The sequence below is a fragment of the Hylaeus anthracinus genome, unplaced genomic scaffold (assembly GCF_026225885.1).
Source record: "Hylaeus anthracinus isolate JK02 unplaced genomic scaffold, UHH_iyHylAnth1.0_haploid 12000, whole genome shotgun sequence".
NCBI classification, from domain to species: Eukaryota; Metazoa; Arthropoda; class Insecta; order Hymenoptera; family Colletidae; genus Hylaeus; species Hylaeus anthracinus.
The window spans coordinates 9,720,878-9,748,558 of NW_026534347.1; the positions used below are offsets into that span (position 1 = coordinate 9,720,878).

The 27,681-nt window shown below is 34.2% G+C and overlaps 4 protein-coding genes across 9 annotated transcripts in view; 1 reads left to right on the top strand and 3 right to left on the bottom strand.

Moving 5' to 3' along the window:
- Nucleotides 1-9,338, bottom strand: part of LOC128890320 (TGF-beta receptor type-1) — a 61,919-nt gene extending 52,581 nt beyond the window's left edge. For all 5 annotated transcript variants that reach the window (XM_054148699.1, XM_054148698.1, XM_054148697.1 and 2 more), the window contains exon 1: nucleotides 8,774-9,338. In XM_054148699.1, coding sequence (XP_054004674.1) covers nucleotides 8,774-8,858 — 85 coding nt within the window. In that variant the 5' untranslated portion in view covers nucleotides 8,859-9,338. The remainder of the gene's footprint in view (nucleotides 1-8,773) is intronic.
- A 2,068-nt stretch (nucleotides 9,339-11,406) lies between these two features.
- On the bottom strand, nucleotides 11,407-20,093 carry LOC128890322 (UDP-glucose 6-dehydrogenase). 2 transcript variants are annotated; one of them, XM_054148702.1, is made up of 7 exons: nucleotides 19,655-20,093; nucleotides 17,553-18,035; nucleotides 15,195-15,392; nucleotides 14,118-14,564; nucleotides 13,350-13,400; nucleotides 12,889-13,044; nucleotides 11,407-12,813 (listed from the first exon to the last, which is right to left on the bottom strand). In XM_054148702.1, exons 2-7 carry the CDS (start codon nucleotides 18,012-18,014, stop codon nucleotides 12,634-12,636), a joined length of 1,494 nt encoding a protein of 497 aa, XP_054004677.1. In that variant the 5' UTR covers nucleotides 18,015-18,035; nucleotides 19,655-20,093; the 3' UTR covers nucleotides 11,407-12,633. The 2 variants fall into 2 exon arrangements, with proteins under 2 accessions (XP_054004677.1, XP_054004678.1); XM_054148703.1 differs by lacking the exon at nucleotides 13,350-13,400 and having other exon boundaries at nucleotides 19,655-20,061.
- Nucleotides 20,094-20,919: 826 nt separating this feature from the next.
- LOC128890324 (60S ribosomal protein L7a) lies at nucleotides 20,920-22,864 on the top strand. The gene is made up of 6 exons (XM_054148706.1): nucleotides 20,920-21,076; nucleotides 21,430-21,544; nucleotides 21,632-21,781; nucleotides 21,863-22,083; nucleotides 22,304-22,426; nucleotides 22,623-22,864. Exons 1-6 carry the CDS (start codon nucleotides 21,062-21,064, stop codon nucleotides 22,803-22,805), a joined length of 807 nt encoding a protein of 268 aa, XP_054004681.1. The 5' UTR covers nucleotides 20,920-21,061; the 3' UTR covers nucleotides 22,806-22,864.
- Nucleotides 22,865-23,204: 340 nt separating this feature from the next.
- LOC128890319 (vacuolar protein sorting-associated protein 53 homolog) lies at nucleotides 23,205-27,163 on the bottom strand. Its single transcript, XM_054148696.1, has 13 exons — nucleotides 26,922-27,163; nucleotides 26,223-26,623; nucleotides 26,025-26,145; nucleotides 25,817-25,953; nucleotides 25,309-25,741; nucleotides 24,887-25,233; nucleotides 24,662-24,817; nucleotides 24,458-24,583; nucleotides 24,276-24,354; nucleotides 24,037-24,185; nucleotides 23,794-23,959; nucleotides 23,584-23,730; nucleotides 23,205-23,512 (listed from the first exon to the last, which is right to left on the bottom strand). Exons 1-13 carry the CDS (start codon nucleotides 27,045-27,047, stop codon nucleotides 23,351-23,353), a joined length of 2,550 nt encoding a protein of 849 aa, XP_054004671.1. The 5' UTR covers nucleotides 27,048-27,163; the 3' UTR covers nucleotides 23,205-23,350.
- Nucleotides 27,164-27,681: the final 518 nt, after the last annotated feature.

Genomic DNA, 27,681 nt, shown 5'->3' on the forward strand with positions numbered 1-27,681 from the left:
TTTTCATTTTCATTTTACTTTTGTTTCAAACAACGAAATGAACACAGTTAAATAACTACTAAAACTACACGTACTTTATTTATTCGTTAAATTTTCATTCAAGATCTCACCCAATTCATCACCCCACACGGAGGCATTTCACTATCAGCTTGGATATTGTTCAGTATAACTGTTCAATTCCAAGCTGAATAATGCGGAGTAACGTTGAACGATAAACACGAGCGTGTTGCTCGTTTAACGTCGCCACGAGCGGTACTCCAGTTTCATTGACGTTTTGTCAGCCGTTCAACTCGATTATAGTTGCCCGCTCCGCTTGTGTTCTTGCGTATCGTGGTTACTCCACAAAAGCTGTTTGCACGGAAAGTTTACCGTGCCGCGGCCTAACTTTTATCTATACCCGTTCCCATGTGAAACAATGGTACAAAACGATGTCACCCGAAATCCTTGGAAACTCGCAATTCCGGTATAATTCATTTACGCGGTTATTTCGTCGGTTTTAGTGGAATTTGTTGTAATTGCGTACAAGTGTCTTCACGACTGAGTCTTATAATGGATGTAGTTAAACTAGCTTTGAATTTGAGTTCCAATAAGTAACTGAACAGGCTCTATTCTGGGAAGGAGAGATCTGGTCTCCCCTGTAACTTCTAACGACTAAAATCGATATTCCAATATGTATTGAAGAAAAGTTTCCAATGAAAGAAAATATAAGTAAGCGGTGTTGCTGTTACTTAATGTTATGCAATTGAACGCGTTTTAATATTACTCTTCGTTTGTATAAAATAAATTCCTGAACACTAAATATTTTTCGGCCATTCAAACAAAAACACATCCTTAAACACATTTGAAACTATTAGCGAACAAAGGTTAAATTATCTAATATTATTCAATATTATTTAATATAATTTAATAATACCCACAGGTATTTTATTATTTCAAGTTAATATCAGAAGTAATGTTAAAAATGTTAATACAAATACGAGCACAAATGTGCAAAATTTATTTAATTTCTGTTATTGGTTCGAATCATTAATTGCAGTTTTTCGTGGACCACTTTCTCGCATCATGGTTAGATAAACGCTGCTATAGACAACCCGAGACTCTCATATTCACGGTGTCGAATCTATTCAATCCTGGGTGAATGAAATCGTGTCAAATGACTACTAAGTTGTCGGTACCGAGTCCAATGAGTCCGGATTATGGCTGCACACTGTGCGTTTGAATGCGACAGGCGAGTGCAGAGATCTATGATATTGAGGCTCGCCACTCACGTGTCCGTTTAATCCGCATGATGCCCAAATTGGGTTTTATTAAAAACGGAGCATCGTAATTTCTCGAGAATTGGACGTACGTTTCGGAGCCAACAATCTGTGTTCTATGAAGGACTCATTTGCGTTTTGCATAGGACTTTATAAATTCTCATTATATCATTATAATAAAATAATAATATTTTAGGGAAGCACTAAATGCACGCCTAGTAACTGTTTTATTTACGGTTTTTAAAATTTAATTTTGATTTTACAGATTCAGATAAAGAATTGAGATTTAAATAAAAGTATCTTCTGACCAGTGCAACATTTTCTTTTTGATATTTTACATATTTTTTTCATTTACCCACGTCCTCGTACCTCTTCATCCGCAAATGCATAAACATCTGCAGTTTAATTATCATATTAGATTTCGAGGAATCGTCATACCGAACCAATGACACTGAAACGCTAGTCCCGTGTAATTTATTCGATAGCGCAGATTCGTGATTGGCCGCGTGACCATCGCGCGACTTCTATTCAGACCTAATTTACGATTCAACGACCGGCCAGTAGAGGACTCGACTGTTCTCGAATTCTGCATTCATGAACCGGATACACGTGCGAATATGTGTATGTACAAGCGACGAGTACCTTTGACGCGCGTTATTCAACGTCCAAACGAAGGAACAAAAACAAAACTTTTCCAAAAGTGGCTTCAGGGGTTACACTACTTTCACTACCTTCCGGGCTTTTTCAAGAATTTTTGTTGAAGCGAAAACAAAATTTTCCTTAATTCCCCCATGTGCTAACAAGTATAGATGCGAACATTATTATCTTTCTCATCTAAATGTTTTTCTATTTTAGGGACAATCCACATTACAATATCGCGAAATTACACGACCGGGGAATTTTGTGTGTAATAATGTTACGTTTGCTTGCGGTGTATAGCTAATTACACAATCTTGGAAATAAACATTAGAAATATCAATTCCATTAAGCTGAGACCGTAAGAATTTAGTAATCACCATATTACATCGTTCTGCATGCGCCGTAATAGCATTACCACAATCATCTTCAAAGAAGAATGAGGCGATAACTCCTCGAGACCACAGACCACACCAAACCGTACATTTTTGCAGATACAGTGAATGTTCGCGTATAATTTTAGTATTTCCTTCCCTCTAAATGCGACAAGTTTGTTTATCTACATATCCATTTAAGGTAAAATGACCCTCAATGCTGAGAAAATGATTTTACGCGAAAACTGAAAAATTGATTATTTATTATTTTATATAGTTTTATATTCATAGACACCCTCAGAATTTTTCCTATATCTTCACTAACTATAAATACACATATGCAATCTAGAAATTATTATTTAAATAAGAATGGATACCCTAAAGCTTCTTTTGAAAACACTTTTCATCTACAAAACGAAAAAGGAGAATCGCCATCAATTGTAATAAAATTTTGTTCCTACGATTATTACTACGCTATTTGTCCATTTTTTTCCTTTTCGTTGCGCGCTGATTCGATGCTATATAAAGTACACTGTTATCGCGCGATGTAATTAAAACAATCACCGCCGATTGCCTGCACAATGGAACGCGATAAATTGTGGGGTTTTATAGAAATCGATATCGGGCCTCGCTCGACCTCCTTATCGTCCTCGGGGAAATGTTAATTTTCGCGAACGCCGCAAATGTACAATTGAAAATTGTTTTTCTAACGCATCGATTATTTGCTGTGCACGATACTTGAAATAGTTAGGGCAAGATTTCCTGAATTTTTTTTAGTCACCAAATGCTCTATGTTTTCGTTTGAAAAATTAAGGGTGTCTTGTATTTCAAAATTGTTCAGAAGTCGAAGCGATAAAATATCCACGTAACTTTCTATTAATTAACAAACCTTCATAATATTTATCAACGCTCTAAATATTTTTTCGCCTTGGGAATTAAGAATTACCTGCTAAACTAGAAAGTGAAATAGAAAATCGAAATTTACAATTTCTCAGACTTTCTTTTTCTATTCTAATACACGGAATTGATTTGCAAAGGAAATAAACGAGAACAGCCTACATTTTTGTTAATAACATTGCATATAAGAGTCGTCTTGAAATTTTATCGCGCTGCCCTACGTGGAACACAGTCAACAGCAAACAAGTGCACGATCCTATGGCTGCTATGAATGATTCACCGACTTTTCGCGTCTATAAGTACAACAATTATGTTGCAACAAGCTATATTGCGTTTTTTTTAATTCCATTAATCGTTCTTCATTCTGTAGGACGCAATACGCGCATTGACCAGTGGCGAGCAACCTCTCTAACTACATGGTCCATTTAAATCACTACTGCCTCTAATGAATTGTAATTTCAATCTTTCTATCTTTTTAAATAATACGATTGTTAGTTAAAATATTTTAAAACCGAAAATTAGTTAGTCTATAAAAGCGGACATAAAATATTGTTGATATTTAAAATTGAAACCTCTCCACATTATGTACTTGATAATTGTCTTGAAAAGATTTAGTAATACATTATTAATATTTCCATTCTGAGATTTAGTAGAATATGAATTAACATTATGAATACTATATAATGTGGAAAAACATAGCAAATCATACACAAATTAGAAAATTAAACCTGTGATCTACTATAAGGAACTACGGCACACAAGGCGAGGAGGCATCCAATAAACAAAGACGTGATAATTCGACGAGCAACGACCAGATAATTGACCTCTAAGCTAAACAAACCTGTACTCGTCGCCGTTAGGTACTGAGAGGCTGAGGCGATTACACGAGCATTTGCTTTGCAGCTCGAAAGCAGAGGAAGATACACCTACGTGGAAAAAATGTAAAATTACAATTCACGACGTGTCGCGCAACACGTATTAATTCAAGCGAGAAGTTTATTGTCCCCAAGAGATAAATCTGTAACCGCTGCTAAGTACCGTCATGCTGAAAAGATTACACAAGCGTTTCGAGACTTGGAAAGAAAGGAAACTGTACACCCACCCAGAGCGACTGAAAACTTGTGATTCGTTACATGCGAAGTTCTCAAATCTAATTATAGGGGGGGGGGGGGGGGTTTGGAATCTAAGGATTTAAACTAATTGACTGATTTGATTGAGAATCTTGGCAAGTAACTATTTAGATTTTTAGAACGGTAATACGAGACCTGGATTATTATATTTTCTTTTAGATATGAAGAAGGGAGGAACATTTGGAGAATACTATGTTCACTTTAATTCGTTTTTCTTTTTATGAATAATTTTATAAGGAATTATTGAGAAAGACATAAATGTTCCAAGAAGAATAGAAGATATTCTTATATTGACTTGAATAAAAATGTGTTCATTATTTTGACACGTATGAAGAATGAAAAAAAGAAAGGTACTCCAATTGTGAGTAGTACAAATACAATTAAATGAAGACGTACATAAAAATAAACATTGAGACAATAAAATCAATAAGAAAGAAGAATAGAAGCTATTCTTATATTGACTTGAATAAAAATGTGTTCATTATTTTGACACGTGTGAAGAATGAAAAAAAGAAAGGTACTCCAATTGTGAGTAGTACAAATACAATTAAATGAATACGTACCTAAAAATAAACATTGAGACAATAAAATCAATAAGAAAGAAGAAGAAGAAGATAAATTCAAGAAAAAGAAGATTCTAATGTATTAAAAAAAAAAATTGAAGTAGAATCAACGAATAAAAGACGAAAGGTGTGTATCCTCTATTTATTAATCGAAATTGTTATCTAAGGATCATTCCCATCTCCGTGGTCCACGGGTTGCTCGTCACTGTTGGCACAGCGTCTCGTTAAGGTCGTTGCCGCGATGGCAGCCTTTTTCCCGACCTACGACCGTTTTATCAGCGCTCCGTGGACGCTAATAGTCTTAAGAATCCGCGGAATAACAATGTGCTGCCGTGGAATAAGCGCCAGCAACAGATTCGATCTGCGTCCCGCGGAAGCTCGCGAACTGAACGAGATTTACATTTACGTCGCAATTATCAAACGTTATAGACTCGCGAAGACAGATAGGGAACGAGATGATGTTCGAAGTACGAGAAGGGACACCCATGGACGCGGGGAAATTTTAACGACGTACCCGAAAGATGACAGTCATTGTTTACCGCGATAGCTTACCCCCACCAGAGAATGCTGATAAAGTTTCGAAGACGATTCCCGCAACGACAACGCGCAATGATTGCATGGAAATTAAAAGGGTGCTGGAACATCGCGATAAAAGTGGATGGTGGTACATCTAGGGGCTCTGTGAGCAAAGTATCAAATTAACGAAAGTTTTCCATTGGCCACTTTATGTTCCAAGCATTGAAACTGATTAGATGCTTCGATTAGGAATTTTGATACTTACCGATTTGTATCCTGTGTATTGATATGATACTTCTGTTGTTATATTTGCTTTTACATCAAGAAAAGTGCTTGTTGAATTTAGTGTGGGTTTCATGAACAAAGAAGAAAGAAAGAAATTTTTCGTGGGTCACTTTATATTCGAAATATTGAAACCGATCAGATGATTTGATTAGGAATTTTGATACTTACTATTTGTATTCTGCGCACTGATATTATATTTTTGTTATTAGACTACGAATAAGTGCAAAATGCATAAAATATACAAAATAAAATACACGTCACAATGTTTAGAAGTCAATACATACTTTAATTTACATTACCATTCTTCGTTTATGTATATAAAGATATGAATTTGGATAAACATTAGCAGTATACTTATTATATTCGCTAATATACATTTAAAAAGGATGAAAATTTGTCATCTAAGAATATTATTTTCATTTTAACCGTACACACCGCACCAATAAATAAAGTAATCTCCCTTGATCCTGACTAATTCTGACTAATCTTTCTTAAAATTAAAATCTTGCATAATAAACAAGTGTATTATTTTAAATGAAACAACGAAAATGTCGCGACTAATATTTCCCTCGTAAATTCTTCAATTTCAATGATATTTATAATAATTTACTAAAATTTAGCACTTGTACTTGTGCTCACTACCAGCGAATGTATTATACCCGTTAAGTACCACGGCATTTAGATAGGAATACTTTTTACAAGTATAAGAGGGGTCAGCTTTTCGCGTCAAGGTAAACGATCGGAGATAGTAATATAATCGATTCCACGGGCATTGTTAAACCGCTTGTACTGTACTCCGTTTATGACTAAACGACAACCGCAAAACTTTTATGTTCTTTTTATAAATTCTATAAATTTTATAAATAGTTCTTTGATACTGTACAAATAAATAGCTCTTAATTACTTTATAGATAAACAGTTTTTCAACATTACATGGATAAGGAACTAGTTCATATTGATGAACTATTTATCTATATAATGTTAAAGAACTATTGTATTTCGTGTTAAAGAATTATTTATGTACATAGTGTTAAAGAACTATTTCATGTTGATGAACTACTCGATACTGTATAAATAAATGGTTCTTTAACACTAAAACTTTGTATACAGTACAAAATACGATCAGAAAATAATACGAAAAATTGTCTAACAAACAAATAAAATTATTATCCAGGTTCTTGTCACTTTATCTTTAGTAAAATCTTTCTGTAAATTCTGGAGGATCTGTGTTCAAAACAAAGTCATCTTGTACCAACGAAAGGTCACCGGGACGGTAAAACGGGCAAAAAGGGATAGACTGGAAAGTATCTTAATTAACTATCCTCGCGCAGAGATAAGAGGACAACTGGCGAAGGCGTGCTTATGGGTAATAAGTTCTCGGCAAAGAAACCTTCAAGGTGCTTCATTAAGGAATCAATTGCATACGTATGCAATGTATTTACAGAAAAGATTACGTATCTAGTTGGGAACGATCGGATTTCAAAATCACGAGATAACGCTTATCTCCAGCTTTGTAATGAAAATAACATTCGCCAGAAGTAATCGAAAATGTGAGTCGAATACTTGATTTTAATCCGAAAGGGAGTTCTAAAGTTAAATATTATCATTATTAAAATGTTGCTCAAAACAGAAAATCAATATTTTTCACGATTCGGAACTCTGAATTGAGAAATTAAGAATCAAGGAATGACTATGTACAATATAATAATAACTTTCATAGTGTGCTCGATCTTCTAAATTAACTTATACTACCCAAAATCTTATAATATTATATTATGTATGATATTACAAATTATTGTAAGTTACAATTATATCTACCCAGATTATATTTGTTTGCGATATAAGCAATATTATAACATTACATAATATAATATATACTGATATTGTATTATTATATCACGTATACTCTGAAAAATATAATTTGGATACATGTGTTTTTTAATTCTCTTGAGCATGTTTAGAGTACAGTGTCGATTATCGGGCCAATAAATATCGTACATCCGATTTTATGTTAAATAAAATGGTAAATGAAAACGTACGGTACACGTTAGGTAATGGAACCATTACCATACAACTATAATAATATAAAATGACACGACATAAAGCTGCTAGTGTTACAAACAACATGCAAGAAAAATGCAATTCTACCGACAACATTATTTACAATGTCCGAAAAAAAATAGTGACGTACTTCGAGACACTACATCATACGGTAATAGCATTTACTAGAGATCGTTATGCTAATAACATGTTACATTAACATAGCTTCCGAATGGTACGTACTTTATTAAAGACTAAATAACTCGTTACAATGTATAAACCAGAATTCCTGAGCAAGTGCAAACTACAATCGGCGTGAAAAAAGTATTCAGTTATGGAACTGTAAACATGTAACGATGGGATATCAACTGGACGTGTTTTTACTCGTTAATCTTAATTGCAATTTGCGCTTTTATCCTTCGCTTGTTAATTAGTATTCTATTATAATGAGTACCTACACCAGAGAAATGAGGACAGAAATAATAAATATTATAATTAGAATTAGTTGAGATACTGGAAACAGAGTTTTGTTAAAAAATTATAGAGATAGAGAGATTATAAAAATCTTTATTATAGACTATAAAATTCTAAAGATTATAAAAATGTTGATCATAATTAAATCTTGCTCAAAGACGACAGGGGAGTGTTGTACTTTGCGAACAGTTTTTTAATATCTCGGTATTTGTTTAAGAAAAATTTGTATCATAATATTTGTTTACAGACTTTTTCTAAATGACTAATATTTTTTGCTAAATGAATAATGACTAGACTGACGATTTTATGCATTTATGACATTCAATAATATAGAAAACATACGAACAATATACTACGTTGACTTCACAGTCAAACATCAAAACCTCCCAAAAGAAAGGTCATTGGCCCTCTATCAAATAAATGTGATACTACCTAGCTTCAAATAAACATAACTCCTAAACTAATCACGATAGGGAACCGCAGTTTGCGACATTATTATTCTAATAAATTATATTGAATATAAAAGCCACTAAAATCGCGACGGCCCATAATTTTATCATTCCCCAATCTTGTCTAAACATTCCCAACTCTGCATTACATACCGTCCACAAGGCATGACGTGTGGAATAAACAGAGGAGCGCCAGAGCGAGAAAGCTCGCAATGCCGCCGTCGCACGCGCCTCTCATCTTCCCTCAGCTTTTCGTCGCCGTTGTGTCGCGTGTCGTCGTCGTCGTCGTCGTCGTCGTTGTTGTCCCGTCCACGGCCTCTCCACGCTCCTCTCGCGAAAAAAAGCGATTTTCGCGAAAGCGGCGGCAAGGCTCAATGGCGACGACAGTAAACAGCGGCACGAGGATCGCGATCGACGTACGCACGGCGATACCTCGATGCCCGTAATATCATCTTCTTGGTCGACGCGGGGATAAGGCCAAGTTTCCCCGTCGACGGAACACTTGTCACCGTTGATCGCTACTCATGCGAGCTCACACACACGCGTCCACAGAACCTAACGCACAGTGGTTCTTCGTTACTCGGCTCTCGTGTTGTTTTCCTTTTGCTCACCGCGTCCCACTGTCATTGCTCGAGGTTAGGTTAATAACAGGCATAACACAGCCGTAACCGAACGCTTGTACTTTATTCCTGCACGTTAACTCTCGTTTTCTTCACTCTATACAATCTTGACGCGACGAACACGTATTATTATTATCGTCGCTAGTCGTGTGCAATGTATACGCGCTAACGAGGTGTCTTCTCCTTTTTTTTATCGAACCAACGTTGCACCACGCACTTTGCCGGGGTACGGTGGAGGTTATTTCTTTTTTGTCCCCCCGGTTCGTTAGTTTGTCGCGTTATACGGTGTACTCCGTTGCCCCTCGTCGTCTACGCCGCGCAAGGCGAGCCGCCATTTTCCTACTGTGCTGATAGGCCCGGCCTATTATCCCTCTTGGCCAACAGAAAGAGAAGACACGCGCGCGCGACAAGGAAAAAAATAACAGCGAAACGATTCACTGCCACCTTGATGAATGGTACGATTTCGTATGTATCACGCGGCGGCAACGCTCCGGCATCGTCAGCCAACGGCTTCGTTGATGTAACCTACGAGAACACTGCTGTCACGCGGACCACTCGCGAATTTTCACGACGTACGCGGAGCGAACGACTTATGCTGTTGCTACTGCTGCCGCTACTGCCGTCACTGCCGCTGCTGCTGCCTCTGCTTCTGCAGCAAGTAGTTCCTTCAACGGCGCCATCGCTCTTCTGTGGCAGGGCCGTGAGTGACCACCACGGGCCTCGACTTAGCCAGGGACGTAGGCGACAATTCTGTCTCCACGTGGCAAAATTTAGGGATAGAAATTCATTCTGTGCACGTTGACTGCCAGACAAATATTCTTTAAAGTTTCTACTAAAATGAAATATTATTTAACCTATTGGAGACTGCATAATCAAACATTTATCGACATATTTATTCTTGTAATTTCATCAAAATTCATGAATTTGGTTTAAATTCATTTCCTTTGATGCTTGACATTCGGAATTAATTTTGTTAGTTTCTTCAGTGGAAAGCACTGTCACCCACATGTGGGTGACATGGCGATCAACGTGTTAATCGTAACTCTAGTTTGAGTAGGTATACTTATTTGTCAGTTTGTTACATTCAAGTACCAATCTTCCAATGATTTCATCTCTGCAATCAATCTATATAGAATATATAGTTAGATAACCTGTTTCAAACCATTTCAAACTCGTAGCCATTAGTAGAGTGTATCTGTATGTACGAAGTTCATTAGTCAACAAATTTTATTGTCGTTTTTGTAATGGATTATAAGTGTACTTGGTAATTATAATAATGGTAAAAGTGTAATAATAAGTAATAGTAATTGTAGCGTCAATCAGATTGTGACTTAGATTACGAGTATAGATTCATGGAAATAAAGAATAGGTTAAAGACTTGGAACTGGTACTCTAACATGACGATATGACGAATGAGTATATCTGTTTAAACTGGAGTTGTAAATAATTAAATATAAAAACACATTTATTTGTACATGTAATAAAGGGAAATTAATCCTTCCTTCTAAATCTCGTACAATATCGTGAGCCCGCGTGTTTCGCGAATTCCTACTTACGCTACTGGACCATTCGCGAAATTTCTATTAATCGGTCGCCCTGTTCTTTTACCTTTCGTATATTGGTTACGTTTGAAGTTTTACTTAATCATCATTGACTCCAAAACAACTCAAGTATTTGGTGAATGGTATAAGACATTTTTGTTTGCACAATTACTCCACGCCAGTTGCTCATCAAAAAAAGGTAGTTAATTATCAGAACGATATTCGAAACAATTAGTTGAAAGTTAAAAGTTCGTTTTTAACATTCACATTTTTTTAATTTAAAACATTTTTCGAAGCTCAAAATAATTAGATATTTGGAAATTATGTAATTTCTATTTTTTTTTACCACATTTCAATAGTATGCAGATTTACGAAAATTTGTACATAATATTCCAAACTCCATATTTTCTCTTAGAGTATAAAACAGTATACTCTTAAGAATTGATATATGAGAAGCTAATAAGATCGATTTTTTTTCCGTCGGACTCGCGTTCATTGAGTGGAATGTACCACCGAAATGCTCGTCTAAAAATAGCGAAACATTTCGTCTAGGGAATGCCAAAGAAATATATACACATTGCAAAGAAATGAAAAATGGGTTGGAAATTAAATGTTGTGTCTTAGAAAATTTTCTATCAACGTTTATTTATAAATTTTATCCGTATATAACCAGAAAAGTAAAGATATTATATTATATGAAACAAGTTTATGCCCAAACACAATTTTTAACAGTTTCATATAATTAGATACATTGAAAATGATTTTTTGTAAAACTATTGTGAAAAATATAGTTATTCGTTAATTTATCGAGATTGTTTTTACGAATGGTATATTTTGCACGCATATACCAATTATGATGTAATGTCAACATTACTCGTGCGCTTTACTTCACTCGTTCTTAACGTTATCGCTACGAAGAAAAATATTTATAATACTTGTAAAACTAAAGTGTTACCCATCGAACGATAAGGAATCGCTTTAGTAAAGATATCGTCACGCTTTTGAAAACGGCATAACCATTAAGAAGGAATCGATTAAACGTGTAAAAATATTTGTATGAGGATATACAATTTAGAATTAAATCCTAAACTATAGGAAATATTTCTTACAAAATGCAAAGTAGGATTATCGACATAACTTAATTGTAATAATGACGTATGTAACATATGCAATTAATTATTAACCTATTTCTTTAATAAAATGCAAAAATTTATGTGCAAGTACATTTTACAGGAATGTACTATACGTCGAAACTTATACTCGTAAAATTTGTAGCATGTACACAATATTCCACTAGAAGAAAAAATACTTAAAATCTTGCTTGGTATTATAGAATACTATTTATTGGATCGTGTAAATGCCCATAATTGATAAATTTGCAATTGAACTTGCAACTTATTTCGGCGAAAAGTCAGAGATATTAGTTCTTATGATTATAATTAAAATAATTATGAATGCTGTTAATACATCATACTATCAAAGTATGTAAAAAATATATACAAATATTTGAGGCAACTGAGATTGTTCGTCATTGCAAAACTCTGATAATCACTGTATTTTGTGTACATACTCGTCCCAAAAAAGACGTTTTCTTTAAATATTTATAGTGATAAAGTTCAACTGAATTACTCTTGAATACTCCTGTAGTAATATCAATGCTTGCTTTCGAAACCTAGTAAACTTAAATATTCACAAAAGTGAAACTTATTTCATTAAAATGATTAGGAATTCATTTACAGAAATTTCTGAAATGAGTAATGTCGTTATGTTTACAGCTTCTTCTGTAAATAATTAAAAGAATGTATTAAATTAAAAATATTAGAACTTGTCCTAATTTTCCGCGCGATTTTATCTATATTTGAGTTTGGCTTCCCCATGTTCTTGAAATTGCCGTCCTTGTAGTAACCTTCTTTCCAATAGTTTGAACAATAAATCCTATCTGTTGTAACATATCGTGGTCCAAAATTTTCCGTCCGTCGAAAATGTACGCTGGTTTCATCATGTTATAGTAGATTTGTTTATAATCCAGTTCCTAAAAAATTGGAGAGAACGACAATTAGTTACAGAATTATATGTCAAACATTTGTTCAATGCAATTGTTACTTACTATAAATTCGTCCCATTCGGTACACACGACAATAGCGTGCGTGTCTTTTGTAGCGCTATAAGCGTCCTTATAAATATTGATTCTACTTTTTACATACTCAGGATTGTTCGTTACGCTGGGATGCGTCAAATCCTCCATAATTTGAGTTTCTTCGACCTACACAATGAAATACCAAACTTTGAATAACGTAAATAACGTATGAATGAAGTACACAGAGTGTTTCTTATGAATTGTTTAATGTAATTCTTCAGAGTAAAAAAATAGTAACAAGAAAACGATTATATTCTAGATAGAGATGTCAAGAATATTTACAAAGTCACTACTTTAACGGAATGTATACATTCGTATAAAGACAAAAAACTTAATAAGTCGAGGTGAACTAGATCGAACGATCGATTCTACTGGGAAATATTGAAGCATGACACGTTTAACAATAGATCTGTAAAACAGAGAGAACAAACCTTGGAGCCAGATGCTCTACCTTTTAAACTGAGAGGCAAGTTGCCCGGATACTGCAACACGAAAAATTGCCAAAATTTAAATACGTTTTACTCTGAAATATTTTAGTGACGACATTGATCTGCTTTTACAAAACATATAGAATGGGGAAAAAAATGAAATAGACCTTGAGGTCTTCTTGACACTTCCACCGGAATAAAGCAACTGATATTATGCATGAATTGTTTTTGTATCTAGTCTAAAAATGGGCAAAATTTCATTTGGATGTTTATCGGATTGATTTCTACGGATTTCACTCTGTACTTAAAATTTTTATTTTTATTCAACAAGTAACGAATCAAAGTTTATTAACTTTTTTTTTATGAAGGATTCTTAACTGGTTTTTGAGCAGTAGAAGATTACTTTCAGATTATATCTAGAAGTCTCAGTTTAAGAAACAATAAGTATGGGCACTAATTTCTAGTGCTTTAAATCCCAAATAATTGGCAATCTAATGAATCCTAAGATAACCAATCACCTAATTTAGAATCACTTGGCATGCAAACCAACTTGAAAAATTAATCACACGCCATGTTTCAAAGTAACCTACTGTATCTATACTGCCCAGAAACAATAAATTTTATACACTTTTAAAATCTTTGTTCCTTTCTTGAGCAAAATATTACACCCAACAAACGTTATTTATCCTTCGTTCGCTAAAATAAAATCGAAACTATTATCCAGATGAGAATATTGCTCATCTCTGACGTGTTTTCGTTAAGGAAGATCACCTTGGGATCGTATATGTGAAGCATGGCACCCTCGTCGAGCAGGGTCTTAGCAACGTGAATGGCCGGTGACTCACGCGTGTCGCCGGTGTTTTTCTTGAAGGCGAAGCCCAGCATAGAAATCCTTTTGTCCGTGACGGTATTGAACAAGGACTTTATTACCTTCGCGGAGAACCTCGACTTTTGGTATTCGTTCATGTTTATGACCTGTTGCCAATATGCCGCTACTTCCGGTAAATTCAGGCACTCGCAGATATAAACCAAGTTGAGAATGTCCTTTTGGAAGCAGGAGCCACCGAAACCGACCGATGCGTGAAGAAACTTCGATCCTATTCGCGAGTCAAGGCCAACCGCACGTGCCACCTCGGACACGTCGGCACCGGTGGCTTCGCACACCGCCGACAGCGAATTTATGCTCGATATACGTTGTGCCAAAAAAGCATTGGCGGCCTAAAATCGTAATTGAATTGAAAGTCACTTGCGCAACGGTTCACTTTGTTACGTTAACCCTTCGCACTCCACTGGCGACGCTACAGCGACATACATGACGTGCACAACATGGTTCGGATTACATTTATGGTAATACAAAACGAATTAGTGGAATAAATGAATAGATTTTATGTTATAAAACGCAGATACTACTTATGTTGAAAGGCTTTATAACAGACTTGATACAAAAAGCTTTCGAATGGGGCTTTTAAAGTTTTTTTTTTGTTTTTGTTTTTTTTTTGTTTTTTTTTTGTTTTTTTTTTTTAATAACAATATTACAACAATCATAATAACATAGAACTGTGGAAGTGCAAAGATCCACGAATAAAGTTCCAAGCTCCGCTACGAATCGCTGCTATTTAAAATGCGAAACGTGACTCTGACGATCACATATTTGACAAATGGTGTTTAGCCTTTTCTGTGCACACATGTCGAAAACTAAACGCTGATAATGCACACCGTGTACGTGTAATTAGCATACAGCCACGGCGAATGGCGACTAATTAGTTTCACTAATTGAAACTGTTACAATTGAAGTAGTATATGGATATTCTTTTTTGTTCGTCTCTGATAGATAGATTTTCGCCTCACCAGCTTCGATAGCTCGGAACTCCACGTGTTGGTCGTTAAAATATTTTTCCTCGGAATCCAGTGCTCGTACACCTTGCATAATTCCTCTATGGCGGCCTGTCCTTCGGGAGAGTCTTCGCCGCCTATTAAAACGCGCTCCGCGTGCACCAAATCCTGGATGGCGGTTCCCTCCGCCAGAAATTCAGGATTCGATAAAATCTAAAAAAAAAGAATGTAACGTTTTCCTGTTATTTTATTTTTTAAAAGGATCATTACGTATGTATTGATTCAAGTAAATTATACGTTAATCTAATAAATTCAATTGGAACATTTGTAAATTCTGAAGATAAGTCGTCTTTATTTCACATCTGTATATTAAAAAAAAATGAGGAAAATTACATTTAACTCAAATAGACAGGCCCGGCGCAAGGCAGGTTCAGCGAAAATTACTGAATTAAAAGGTACCGATTTTGATTAACTTTGTACAGACCTGATGATACCATTAACAAATGGAAGCAATTTCTGCTGAGATGCAAGACATTTTTTTAGTAGCGATGATTAAATTGAAAGGAGTAACAAAAATCATCAAAGTATTATTATTTAATATTCATCTTATAAAAGATATATAGAATTTGTAAATAAATAATTCCTCGTTGTAAAATTGAAGTGTAGGATTTTAATGTGAATTCAGGCCTCGCAAAATTTTTGAACCCGGCCCCGCAAAAGATCACGCTGGCCCTGCAAATAGAAGATAATAATTGAAAAAAAAAGCAATATAAGCTCTAAACACGGGATTATTTAAGACTCCAAAGGTGATTTCAGGCTAATGGCCTTGCAAAAAAGTCAACTGAGAAGTAATGAGAATTGAATTACGTAGTGCATTCTACCGTTCCGTCGATGATAGCAAATGACGCGCGATAAATACAAAAAGACCGGCTAGCCAAGACGAGAAAAAGGTCATGAACAACCGGAGCGATGGAACGTCTCAAACGATTAGCGCAAACTTGACAGGTATTAAATCAGGTAATTGCTGACCGTGCCTTTGGCCATTGGCTAATAGCGAACGCAAAAAAGGGGGCACGGATAAAAATTGCATTCGGCAGACAACTGTGTAATCACGACGAAATATTCTCGAGACGCATTACTGATAAGCAGGGAAATTAAATATTTAGATATCCGCAGAAACGGAACATTTGTCGCTGTACACACATCAAGCTTATAATTTGAAGGACTGAGACGTTTTGAAATTTATGAGCGCATCACCTGTTTAAAAAGTTTATCGCTCGGTAAAAAAGTCCATAATTTAAAACCACCAACTGTTTACATTTGTTGAAAACAATTGTACGTTAAATAAACGGTCTCTCCTCCGTATCTGATAACGGATTTATTTATTACTCTCAATATATGCAAATGCGTGCAGGGCACCTATTTCTAAGAACACGTTGTAATTTCTTTTTTTCTCTCCCTTTGAGAGTTCGTAGACCTTAGTTTAAGGAAACGCTGAATTAGGTAAGAAGTTTTTCATAAAACATGTTTAAAATTGCTAACTTTTAGAGTATATAACTTCCTTGAATGGAGAAACTCGAGAAACCAACGTAATAGATAAATTAACAAATACCGCACTTGTTGCACAATCGTTTACCGACTTCAAATCTTTGCGGTTCTATATAGTAGATAAAATAAAGTTTACTGTATTTATTTAATAAACCTACATAAATTTCAACAGTCATTATTTCTAAATTTTGCAATAGAATCGTATAATATGTAATATTATGCTTTATTAATAAGTAATACATGCACAATATTTTATGTTTTATGTTACATTACTGAATTGTGCACGATTCATGTTGCTCCATTACTGTTACAACATGAATATTTATGAAATTAGATTGTCTATTTATAGAAACACGACCACATAAAATAATTGAGTGCAACTCGCAAAAGAAACTTTCGGGACAACCTAATATAATCGAGATAAAATCGACTGCAAGTTCAAGGCCACCGAAGATCTATTGCCAACCCTACTTCCATGTACCGTTTGATTGTCAGACACTCTATTTCCTATCTCTTCATGCAAACGCACAGACGCATGCTTTCCTGCTTTTAACAGGAGGCAAGTTGAGCATAGCGCACAAGTGGAAGTTGTGTCTGGTGTGAATTACATTTCCGGAAGTGACCTTGAGTGGTCAATTCATTTCGTTCTAGCTATAATTTCATTATCTTTTTTTTGTTTTTGCCTCCGCGGATAATAATTCTATCTTCTGTGAAACTTTTCATTAATTACTATATGTATAGAGACTTTTTAAAAGTTGGCGATCTATTGTTTCCGCCTTAAATGTATGAGAATTACCTATAGTAAGAAAATTGTCGAAACATTACCTGGTACGAGACACCCGGCTTGTGATTGGCACGTAAAATGTTCATAATGCTCTCAGCAGCCCTAACTGGCACAGTACTCTTCTCGACAACGATTTTGTCCCCGGTCGCAATTTCTGCGATCATTCTCGCAGCGCTCTCAACGTACTTCAAATCTGCCGCCCTTCCTTTACCGTTACCAAACGTTTTCGTTGGCGTGTTCACAGAAATGAATATCAAGTCCGCCTCCTTGATCGCCGTTTCCATATCCGTGGAGAAGAACAAATTTTCCCCGCGACATTTTCGCACCACTTCGTCCAGACCAGGCTCGTAGATGGGTAGTTTCTCGGAATTCCATTGAGCGATCCTTTCTTTGCTCTTATCTACCACCGTCACTTGAACATCAGGGCACTTCAATGCAATAACACTGCAGGTAGGCCCACCCACGTACCCGGCACCGATGCAGCAAATTTTCCTTATCGTCATTTCGAATTAACTGAACTCTACCTAACAATCAATAATATCGCTCGTTACTTAGTAGTACTTACACCTTTTCTATCAAATTCATTTAATCGTCTTTGTAACACAAGATTAAACTCAAATTAAATGGCGTGATATAAATTTTGTTCTATAAATTCCGAAACTATTTCTCTTTTATTTGCGTAATATTGGGTTTAAAGAAAAATTCTACAATAACTAATCCAACTGCTGTCTCAGAAAAAACATTTATTATCTTTGTACGTAGAGTCATAATCAGAAGCTGTGTAGTACATACAATTTATTATCGGCAATGTTTTGCAGAATAGTCGCTATGCTCCAAGAACTGAATTAAGACGTGTAGATATCATTAATCGTTCTACAAACAATTTGAATCAATCAAACAGGTGTGCTTTATGAGCAAGTGTGCATTGGTTAAATTAAAAATTATATAATACACTTTAAGAAATTTTATCGTAATGAAAGTTACAGTTTTATCAATATAGTAAAAAAAAATTCCACGTGCGAACTAGAATTATTTTAAGTACACTCGGGGGTATCATTTTCGCTGTTTTAAACTGCATCGTATTTACTAGTTCAAAATCACGCATATTACTCCGATTGGAATAATGTATATTTTTGAATGTGAAAGTTTACTATTTTTTTCGATTCAATGTAAGTTCGATCGATTGCAAACTTTGACAAAATGTGATTTTTAACTTTTTATCGATAACTATAAATCGAAACCTGAGCAAAAAATTTATTCGATTAACAGATGACGAATAAAACTAACATGCTGCTTTTTATTCAGAGTTTAATATCTCAACAGTTAAATTCGTGCTTGTTAATCACGAAATCTTTAATTCTATAATTTCAACTCCATTTTTAGTTCTTCTAAAGTAACGAATAAGTAACGAATAAATAACGTATAAACCTGAGCAAAAAATTTATTCGATTAACAGGTGACGAATAAAATTAACATGATGCGTTTTATTTAGAGTTTAATATCTCAACAGTTAAATTCGTGCTTGTTAATCACGAAATCTTTAATTCTATAATTTCAACTCTATTTTTAGTTCTTCTAAAGTAACGAATAAGTATCTAGTTTCTTCTTCTATTCATCATTTGACATTTTTTATCTCGATAAGAATTTTTCCCAGCTCTGACGTTAACGGTACGCCAGATGACGGATACAGCGCGCGACACGCAAGCAGAAAATATTCTACCAAACTACCGATATTTTTCTGAGAATATGAACGAACGAATTTTTTGTGCAACGAATTTAGGTCTTTGCAGTCGATAAAATACGTACGGAGGCACAAGGAATTTTATCCACAGACGATAAGTAGAATTTTTATTCAAATAATGCATAACAAATAAAAACTTTGTATAGAAATTTATTCCAGAACAGATATTCGATTCAACATTTATTCAAAGAAACTTGTATTCTATAAATAAACATAATTGAATTCTACAAACAATCATTGTGTTTAGATAAGATAAGGATTTTATTTATTTTTAATATGTATACGGATTCTATAGTTTCGTTCTTGCATTCGCCGGCTTACTGGAAAAGTTCCTCGTGGCTCCGTCGATCGCAATGGGGTTGAAGTAAAATAATAGAAGCACCCTTGACCTACGGTAGTTACCTGTAGCTAATACTTGTAAAAGTGCGCTGTGATAGAAAATGTGAGGCTTCTCGGAATCGACGAGTGGACGGAAGGAAATGTCACGATAAGCCGACGATCACTGATCACCCATCCAGTTCACGTACCGTCACGAACTCACTAATGAACGAAAGTTTTTAGAACAGCGGAAAGCAGAAACGTTCATGACAGGAACGTATCGTAGACGAATCGTCGACACGCTACGAACACTGACGCAGCTCGGATGCTAAGCGTCCCTCATCACAAAATAGTCTAAACTGGAGGCGCGTAGGTCGCACGCGCGGCCCCTTCTGTTACCACCATACCACATTCCAATCGGTATTGCATTTGCGCATGCGTTTTTCAGAAATTGGCAACGTGCTTGCACATCTTTCAAATTCATGTATTTCTCTCGATAGGAAGAACAGAATCGTGAAAAAAAAACAACAAATCATTAGTATATACTTCTTCATTAACTACCATATGCTACTTGAAATTATGTTCAACCTACCATCTATTATAAAATTTAAATAAACACTGTTTGTACTGAATTGAAGATACTTTTTTGAAGATATACACGCTTTCTTTCTGCAACAAAAATTACTTTTACCACTTGCCCTGCTTGCAAACAAAATTTTTGTCAATAGGTAGAGTTATATTACATACATTTAACTACGATAAATGGAAGTCTAAATTTATATATATATATAAAATTGATGTAGGATTTATATGACGCATAAATTTAACAGAAATAATTAAATATTAGAATTTCGAACTGATTAAATTTCGTTTCAAAGCTACAGTCCATTCATTCTGAAGATGGAAACGATGTAAACAAAAACACGTGACTAATAGAGCCGAAACATCAGAAGATCATGCCCTGATTTATACAGATTACTGTTTACGTTTATTAACAGTAATGAATCATTTCCTAACTATATACCTGTTAGATTTACAAAAGGAAATAACTACACCTAAACGAATAGAATTCGTCATAACTTTAAGGCCAGTCTCTATACATGAGTCGTACGATACATTCCTGACAAAATAACATGGTCAGCGAACCAATAGGATTCCAATCCATTCCAATCACGTGATATCTGTTATTTACATCGTTTCCATCTTTACAATGAACGAATATTACATAGATTTTTTAAAATAATTATTAAAGAAAATTCCAATGGATGACTAAAAACATCGATTGGAATGAATGTTAATTATTACGTTGCTTTCATAAAAATAATTATATTGGCATGATATTTGTCAAGTGGCGCTGCCGTTGCTGTGGTGGCGCTGTCGATGAATCGTTCTTTACGTTCTCGACGGCCGTACTTCGCGTCGTGTTGAACGAAGTACTAACTTTTATATCCAAAGAGATATAAAGGATCCGTTACATTTCCAATTAGAACAATGGTCCAAAAGAAGGTAAATCTACTAAATCCCCGAGTAAAAGTAATATTTCTATAAATGATATGTTATTGCTATGAATTGTAGTGGTTAGAATTCGGCATGTTTTGGACGCATTGAAGCATTGTAAATGTTTCTGTCTAGCAGCATATGTATTTATTCATCATATCTATGAGTTACTGCAAATGCAGTTATTTTTGTTAATATAAAAATATAAGCATTTCATAAATATTAAGGTTATAACACCTTTTCCGATATAGCTAATAATAACGTTTTTAGTTTTCATAATTGCACACGAAAGTTGTAAACATATCTCAGCGTTTATTAATTAAGTGAATTATATTAACGAAGGCATTCTTCTAAAAATATAGCCAAAGAAGAAGGTAGGAAAGAAGGTAGCAGCTGCCCCATTGGCAGTCAAGAAGGTTGAACCGAAGAAACAAACTAATCCATTGTTTGAAAAACGTACCCGTAACTTTGGTATTGGTAAGTGGAAACTACATTTGAACCATATAATTTAATTATTACATAGTAAATATATATATTATGTTAAAACCAGAATTTGATATTTAGGACAGGATATTCAACCTGCACGTGATCTGAGTCGCTTCGTAAAATGGCCCAAGTACATTCGTATTCAGCGGCAAAGGGCTGTGCTCCAAAAGAGACTGAAGGTACCACCACCAATCAACCAGTTCACACAAGCATTGGACAAACAAACAGGTATATTTCTTACATAATAAATCAGCAACTATCAAGGGTTTTTTTTTTGTATATACAATATTTTTTTTTATGTTATTCCAGCTACACAGTTATTCAAATTGATGGAGAAATATAGACCTGAATCTGCTGCAATGAAGAAATTGAGGTTGAAGGCTAGAGCAGAACAAAAAGTTGCAAAAAAAGAAGACATGCCAACAAAAAGACCCAATGTGTTAAGAAGTGGAACAAATACAGTAACCACACTTGTTGAACAAAAGAAAGCTCAACTTGTTGTGATTGCACATGATGTTGATCCAATTGAGGTATGTATTGACTCTAATTTTTCAAAACTCTATAACAACTTCTTCATTTTATTTACAACTATGATGTTTGAATTTCTTCGCCTGAAAATGATTGATACAATCAATCATTATTATCAAAATGATGAAATATGACCCTGAGTGATATACACATAAATCAGTAATTTCATTATGTTATTCTGTTATTATATTAGAATTGACTATCACTCACAATTATTTGCAGATTGTACTTTTCCTGCCAGCTCTTTGCCGTAAAATGGGCGTACCTTACTGTATAATAAAAGGCAAAGCACGTTTGGGACGTCTCGTCAGACGTAAAACTTGCACTGCAGTAGCTCTGACTCATGTAAGAATAATACATTTTTTTTTTGTAAATTATAATTATTATTATTTAAAAAAACTTAATATGATGAGTTTAATTAGAGCCAATCCAATGACTACATTTATGATATAATCACAAAACGTATCTGATATATTATTAAAGATATCTCTGTTTTCATCAAAACTTTAGTTTGTACTATAACAGTTTATTTTTATTTTAGGTGGATTCCGGTGACAGAGCCAACTTCTCAAAAATAGTCGAAGCTATTAAGACGAACTTCAATGATAGATACGACGAAATCCGACGTCATTGGGGCGGTGGTCTGTTGGGCAGCAAATCTGCTGCTAGGATAGCTAAGTTGGAGAAAGCTAAAGCTAAGGAACTTGCGCAGAAACAGGGTTAACATCATCCTGTTCATCGGGTATTGTTTACCATGTATAACAATAAAATATAAAAATCAAACACTTTGTGTTCTAAATAGTTCATATCCTTTGGCACTATCACTAATAAATTTAATTGCGTAAATACTCTTTCTATATTGAAGTGTTGTTGGGACAAATTATGTTCGCCCTAAAAGGACGTTTCAAAACTTTGTACATAGTTTGTTGACAAAAAAAAAGGTTTGCGAGCGTCAATTAATCTGGTGAGTTCCCTTCCCCTCCTATTGCCGCACAAATCGCGGCCGATCGAGTAATAGTTCGGACCAGTTCGGACTGGTTCAGGCCAAATGGGTGCTAAGAAGGGAAGGGATTCGTCAGTCTTCATCCACGTGCTGTATGAATCACATCGGAGCTAACAATACAAGTGTAAGAATCTAGTGTACATCATCGAGCTTCGCAAGACAAATGGGTACATAAATTATGTATGTAATTCAAGTATTTAAATTTTATATAGATATATTTAAATTGAGTATGTACAGTACAATATAAGTTTTACTAAGAAATACGTTCATATCCTTTTCTTTATTAATTTTTCTAGTCTTTTAATTCGCCCAGCTTCGTGTTCTGGGCTGTCTTGAATAATATGACTCCTAGTGTCGTGTAAAACATCAATATTGTCGGGTTGCTTGAATTGTTCCAAGAGTAACACTTGTTCAGTTTTCTTCAAGCCCTATAAATTATTAATAACTTTAATATATTTAATGTGAGTTTTAAATCTTGATTGAAAACAATTAATCTTACCTTCATATCTAAAATTTTCTGAAATTCTGGTGCTTGTAAATCTGGTAAACGCATCCTACACTGTTTCACAAAATCTTTTGGAGATTCAATAGGCGACATTACGATTTTGAGAATCATTTCAGCACTTGCCATTCCTTTAACTACTACCTATTTATAATAAAAACAGTGAATTAACACAAGTATCATTATGCAAATGGTACAAACTATTACCTTAGTATACGTCGCCGGAGCTTTTCTTTGAACTTGATAACCTGTTGATGGAAGATCTAAGAGAGCAGTCTTCAACATGTGTACATCCAACAATAATTGTTCAGCACCCACTGTATTTAAAGGTTTGCATTTATACAATTGTTGTACTAGTTTTACGATAAAAGAGCTGCGAACAATTTTTTTATTAGTATAATTTAATAGCGTGTAAAATAGATTAAATAATAAATAAAAAATGTATATTACCTAGCAAATTTCACGCAGAGTTGAGTAAAGTACTTCCTGCACGAGGATAATCTATCTCTGATAGTAGGTATTGTTTGTCGTAGATGTGCCACGATAGTGTTAACATAATTACTTTGGTCACCAACAACTTCTATGGCACTCCACTGAACCTATGATTGTTCACATTTCAGTGTAAGTAATTAGAATCATTTTATATGTCAATAGAAGTAAATAGAATTATAATCAAACAAACTAAATACTTTTGTCATTGCAGTTAATGCTGATTCACACGCGGATTCCAGATCTTGAACAAGCAATTGAATACAATTTGATATGACACTGAAAAAGAATGTTCGGATTTTTATTAGTAAGTATCGCTATTAAAAAAAAAATATTTGAATTAAATTTGTAAGTACTTAATACAAATATACAGAATATATACTTGTGAAAAATGTCTTGTTCCTGAGATAAATTAATTTTTTCAGCATAACATTTATCCGTCTTTTCTCGAAGTTTTTCTTCCAATTGCTGTGTTGTTTCTAAGCAATATTCAGCTGTTGTTAATATGCTGAAATACATATTCGTGTAATTTATTTCCTCTTAAACATAACATCGTTAAAAATGTTGCCAATGAGCAAACCTTTACCAGCATATACGTGATTGTTCTTCTTTGCTAAATCTAGTACTTTCACCCTCTTTTAAAAAACTTTGAAAATTTTGTATAAAACCGGAAGTCGACAGATCTCGAAAGTCACGTGTTATACTACTCATACTTGTAGCAATTCCCGCACTACCCCCAATTCTGTAATAGAGTTTACATTATTGAAAATCACAAAATAATTTTAAATAATACTTGTACGTATATACTTACTTTGGTAAATTATTTTGCAGTATTTTAAGAGCATATTCTCGTAGGTACTTTTGAAATGTTTCAGCTAAATTTAACATAATTGAACCAGTGCTAAGCTGTGTACACTGCAACATGCACTTTTTATAAAATACAAACAGATCTGCGCATGAAGATAACACACTACTAGGACCCTCGATTCCATCAAAATCTTTAGCACCAGGTGGTTGTGTTTTAGAATCTGATACAAATTTATCCATTAGATCTGATAAATTACGATCTAAACTCTCTATATAAATGTTTAGATATGGTTCAAAACATCTCCCTATGAGATTTGAAAATGGCGATGGTTTTGGTTTCTCAGCTGGTACCTAATATGCAATACAACATTTTAACATGTTAGATACAACAGTATTTCGTGTAAGGTATATGGAAAACTATGGTACCTGTTCATTTTCTTCAAACGGATTGCCTGGAACTTTATCTGTAGTGTCTGTATTGACAGTAACTTTTGTATTCTCTGTTTCGAAATTTTGTAAAGTAATACCCGTGAATCTTTTCGCTAACAGTGACTCAAAATTACTTGTTCTTTGAATCGCATAAAGCAGTAGTTTCACGTCTATTTCGGCGCGTCGTTTATACATTAATTTAGCTAGATCTTCTCGTGTAACATTACAGAATTGTACAGCAATTCGTTCTGAAATCTCCCAATCTTGTGGGAAGATCGATCCAAATTTAGATTCAAAATCAACTAAATGCTTTTTTATCCATGCATAGCGCCGATCTATTTTATCCAACCACGCGAAATCTTGATTTTCTTCAAATAAATGCGCGTACTCTTGTAATTGAATACCTACAAACCAGGTGAGAAGATCCTTCCTTATAAAAAAGAAGAGTTTGTTGTAGTCATCTTGATATTATTTAAATGCTGTGAAATATAATAAATATATTTACTTCACTTTAGGATCCAATACAGATAATACTAAACAGCCTTCTGTAAGTTGATTGAAATATTTAGGGTTTTGACCAGAAAATGCTTGTTTAAAATCTGCTGTAATTTGTTGGGCCAGTTCAACATGCACTTGATGCACCTTAAAAATCAAAATAGTATTAAAAATGATCTGCATAAATTATTGTATCAAAAAACTTAAATATTTCATACTTCTTCAGATAACTGTTTCACTTGAGGTATATCCATGTAGCTATTAAAGTGTTGCATTACTTCCATCACAGCTTGTAGTGGTAAAATAATTTCACCGTATTGCTTCTTTTGTGTTAATACCCTAGCAAGATTAAAGTAATGTTGTATTTCTATATTATAGTAAATAGATATTTAATAGTAGAAGTCAAGATACAATACTTTAAAGTATCTACACCTTCCACGAGCATGTGCAAATGATTTAAAGCAGTTATGGAAGCAGTAAGATTTCTTTTAGCAAAATCCAATTGTTTAATGTCCCTTGTTATTTCTTTAACTACTTCCTCTGATTGCTCTGCTTTATCTTTTATATCTTTAATGTGCACAAATAATTGTTTTATTACTTTCTGTGCATCTTCTAGCGCAGCTCTTCCATCTTGACCTACATTTGTCTGGCCACGTACCACTGAACGAATCTCTTTGTCAATTGTACGTATTTTTGATTCCATTTTATTTACTACATCATCGATATTTGAGAGAGACTGTTCTGATGGAAACAATGAATTTATGTAGTCTACCACATTAAAGTTTGGTTGATCCAATGGATCTGTACTGGGCAGGACCTTGCAATAAAAAGTTGATATAAGTATTTCATTTGCATCTAATATACCACTAACATATTTATTAACATCCATCAGAACATGTGAACTTGTAAGCGACTAGTGAAAAATATTCATGATAGTAATAATTTTACATTTTATGTCCAACCATAATACATGTTAACCCTTCATATTATTTTATCGGCAAAGCATATATAAAAATCAATAGTCGTGGAAAAATAACGAAACTCATAAGAAATGTCTACTTGTTAGGGATAGGTGACAGCTGTAAACAGTTTGACAGTTTCCCTACAATCCTAACCTGTTCGATTACATTTTGTACATTCGGCGGAAGCGTACAAACAGTTGAATTCAATTCTTCTAAATCATCTTCCTCGTGTCCTTCCATTTCTATTCTTGCTTCAACTTCACTAATCGTGTAATTCATACGTACTTCATTCTAAACGTATTCGTGTAAGCATATGATGACAAAAAGGCACGTAGTATATTTACATGAATACTTCAGACCCACGACGTATGAAAGGAGCTACTTTGTGTTGCACTTGTCGCTCATTTAGAAACACTTTTATACCGTGCCACGTAATAGTAAAATATTTTTCTGCTAAGAATAGACAATAATGCATCGTTATCTAACGAACAATAAAGATTTCGCGCACTTTCGTATTGTAAATACTACTTGGATTTTTTTCTACTTTAATGATTTAGGTTGTCACAGACAATTCATAAAAAATACAAAAAGATTCAATTAACTTTTAATATAAAGCATTTACATCATGAACGTAAATTGAAATATTTAAATAAAATAAAAATATCGACACGTATAATTTGGTGCATTCTTCGTTATTTAATATAAAAAACGATTATATTTTCGTATTAGATGCTATTGTAAATTCTTTGCGTACTTGAAAAATATTAAAAATTTTATGCAGATTGGATTCAATCTTATTTAATACTTTGAAATATAGACAAATGGATTTTAAATTCCTTAAATATAAAATAATGGAAAAAGTTTTATCGATAAAAATATGTAAGATATTATGTTACGTTTTTCAAAGTAAATT

What these genes read in the sequence shown, in the direction of transcription:
- LOC128890322 (XM_054148702.1), bottom strand. Translation starts at nt 18,014, where the DNA reads ATGACGATAAGGAAAATTTGCTGCATCGGTGCCGGGTACGTGGGTGGG. An exon ending in AGCCGGGTGTCTCGTACCAG is followed by an intron (nt 15,393 to 17,552) that starts GTAATGTTTCGA and finishes CTTTTTTTTTAG; the next exon opens with ATTTTATCGAATCCTGAATT. An exon ending in CCGAATGGGACGAATTTATA is followed by an intron (nt 12,814 to 12,888) that starts GTAAGTAACAAT and finishes CCAATTTTTTAG; the next exon opens with GAACTGGATTATAAACAAAT.
- LOC128890324 (XM_054148706.1), top strand. An exon ending in TACCCGTAACTTTGGTATTG is followed by an intron (nt 21,545 to 21,631) that starts GTAAGTGGAAAC and finishes TTTGATATTTAG; the next exon opens with GACAGGATATTCAACCTGCA. An exon ending in ATGATGTTGATCCAATTGAG is followed by an intron (nt 22,084 to 22,303) that starts GTATGTATTGAC and finishes AATTATTTGCAG; the next exon opens with ATTGTACTTTTCCTGCCAGC.
- LOC128890319 (XM_054148696.1), bottom strand. Translation starts at nt 27,047, where the DNA reads ATGAATTACACGATTAGTGAAGTTGAAGCAAGAATAGAAATGGAAGGA. An exon ending in GTATTGGATCCTAAAGTGAA is followed by an intron (nt 25,742 to 25,816) that starts GTAAATATATTT and finishes CTTTTTTATAAG; the next exon opens with GAAGGATCTTCTCACCTGGT. An exon ending in AGAAAATTTTAGATATGAAG is followed by an intron (nt 23,513 to 23,583) that starts GTAAGATTAATT and finishes AATAATTTATAG; the next exon opens with GGCTTGAAGAAAACTGAACA.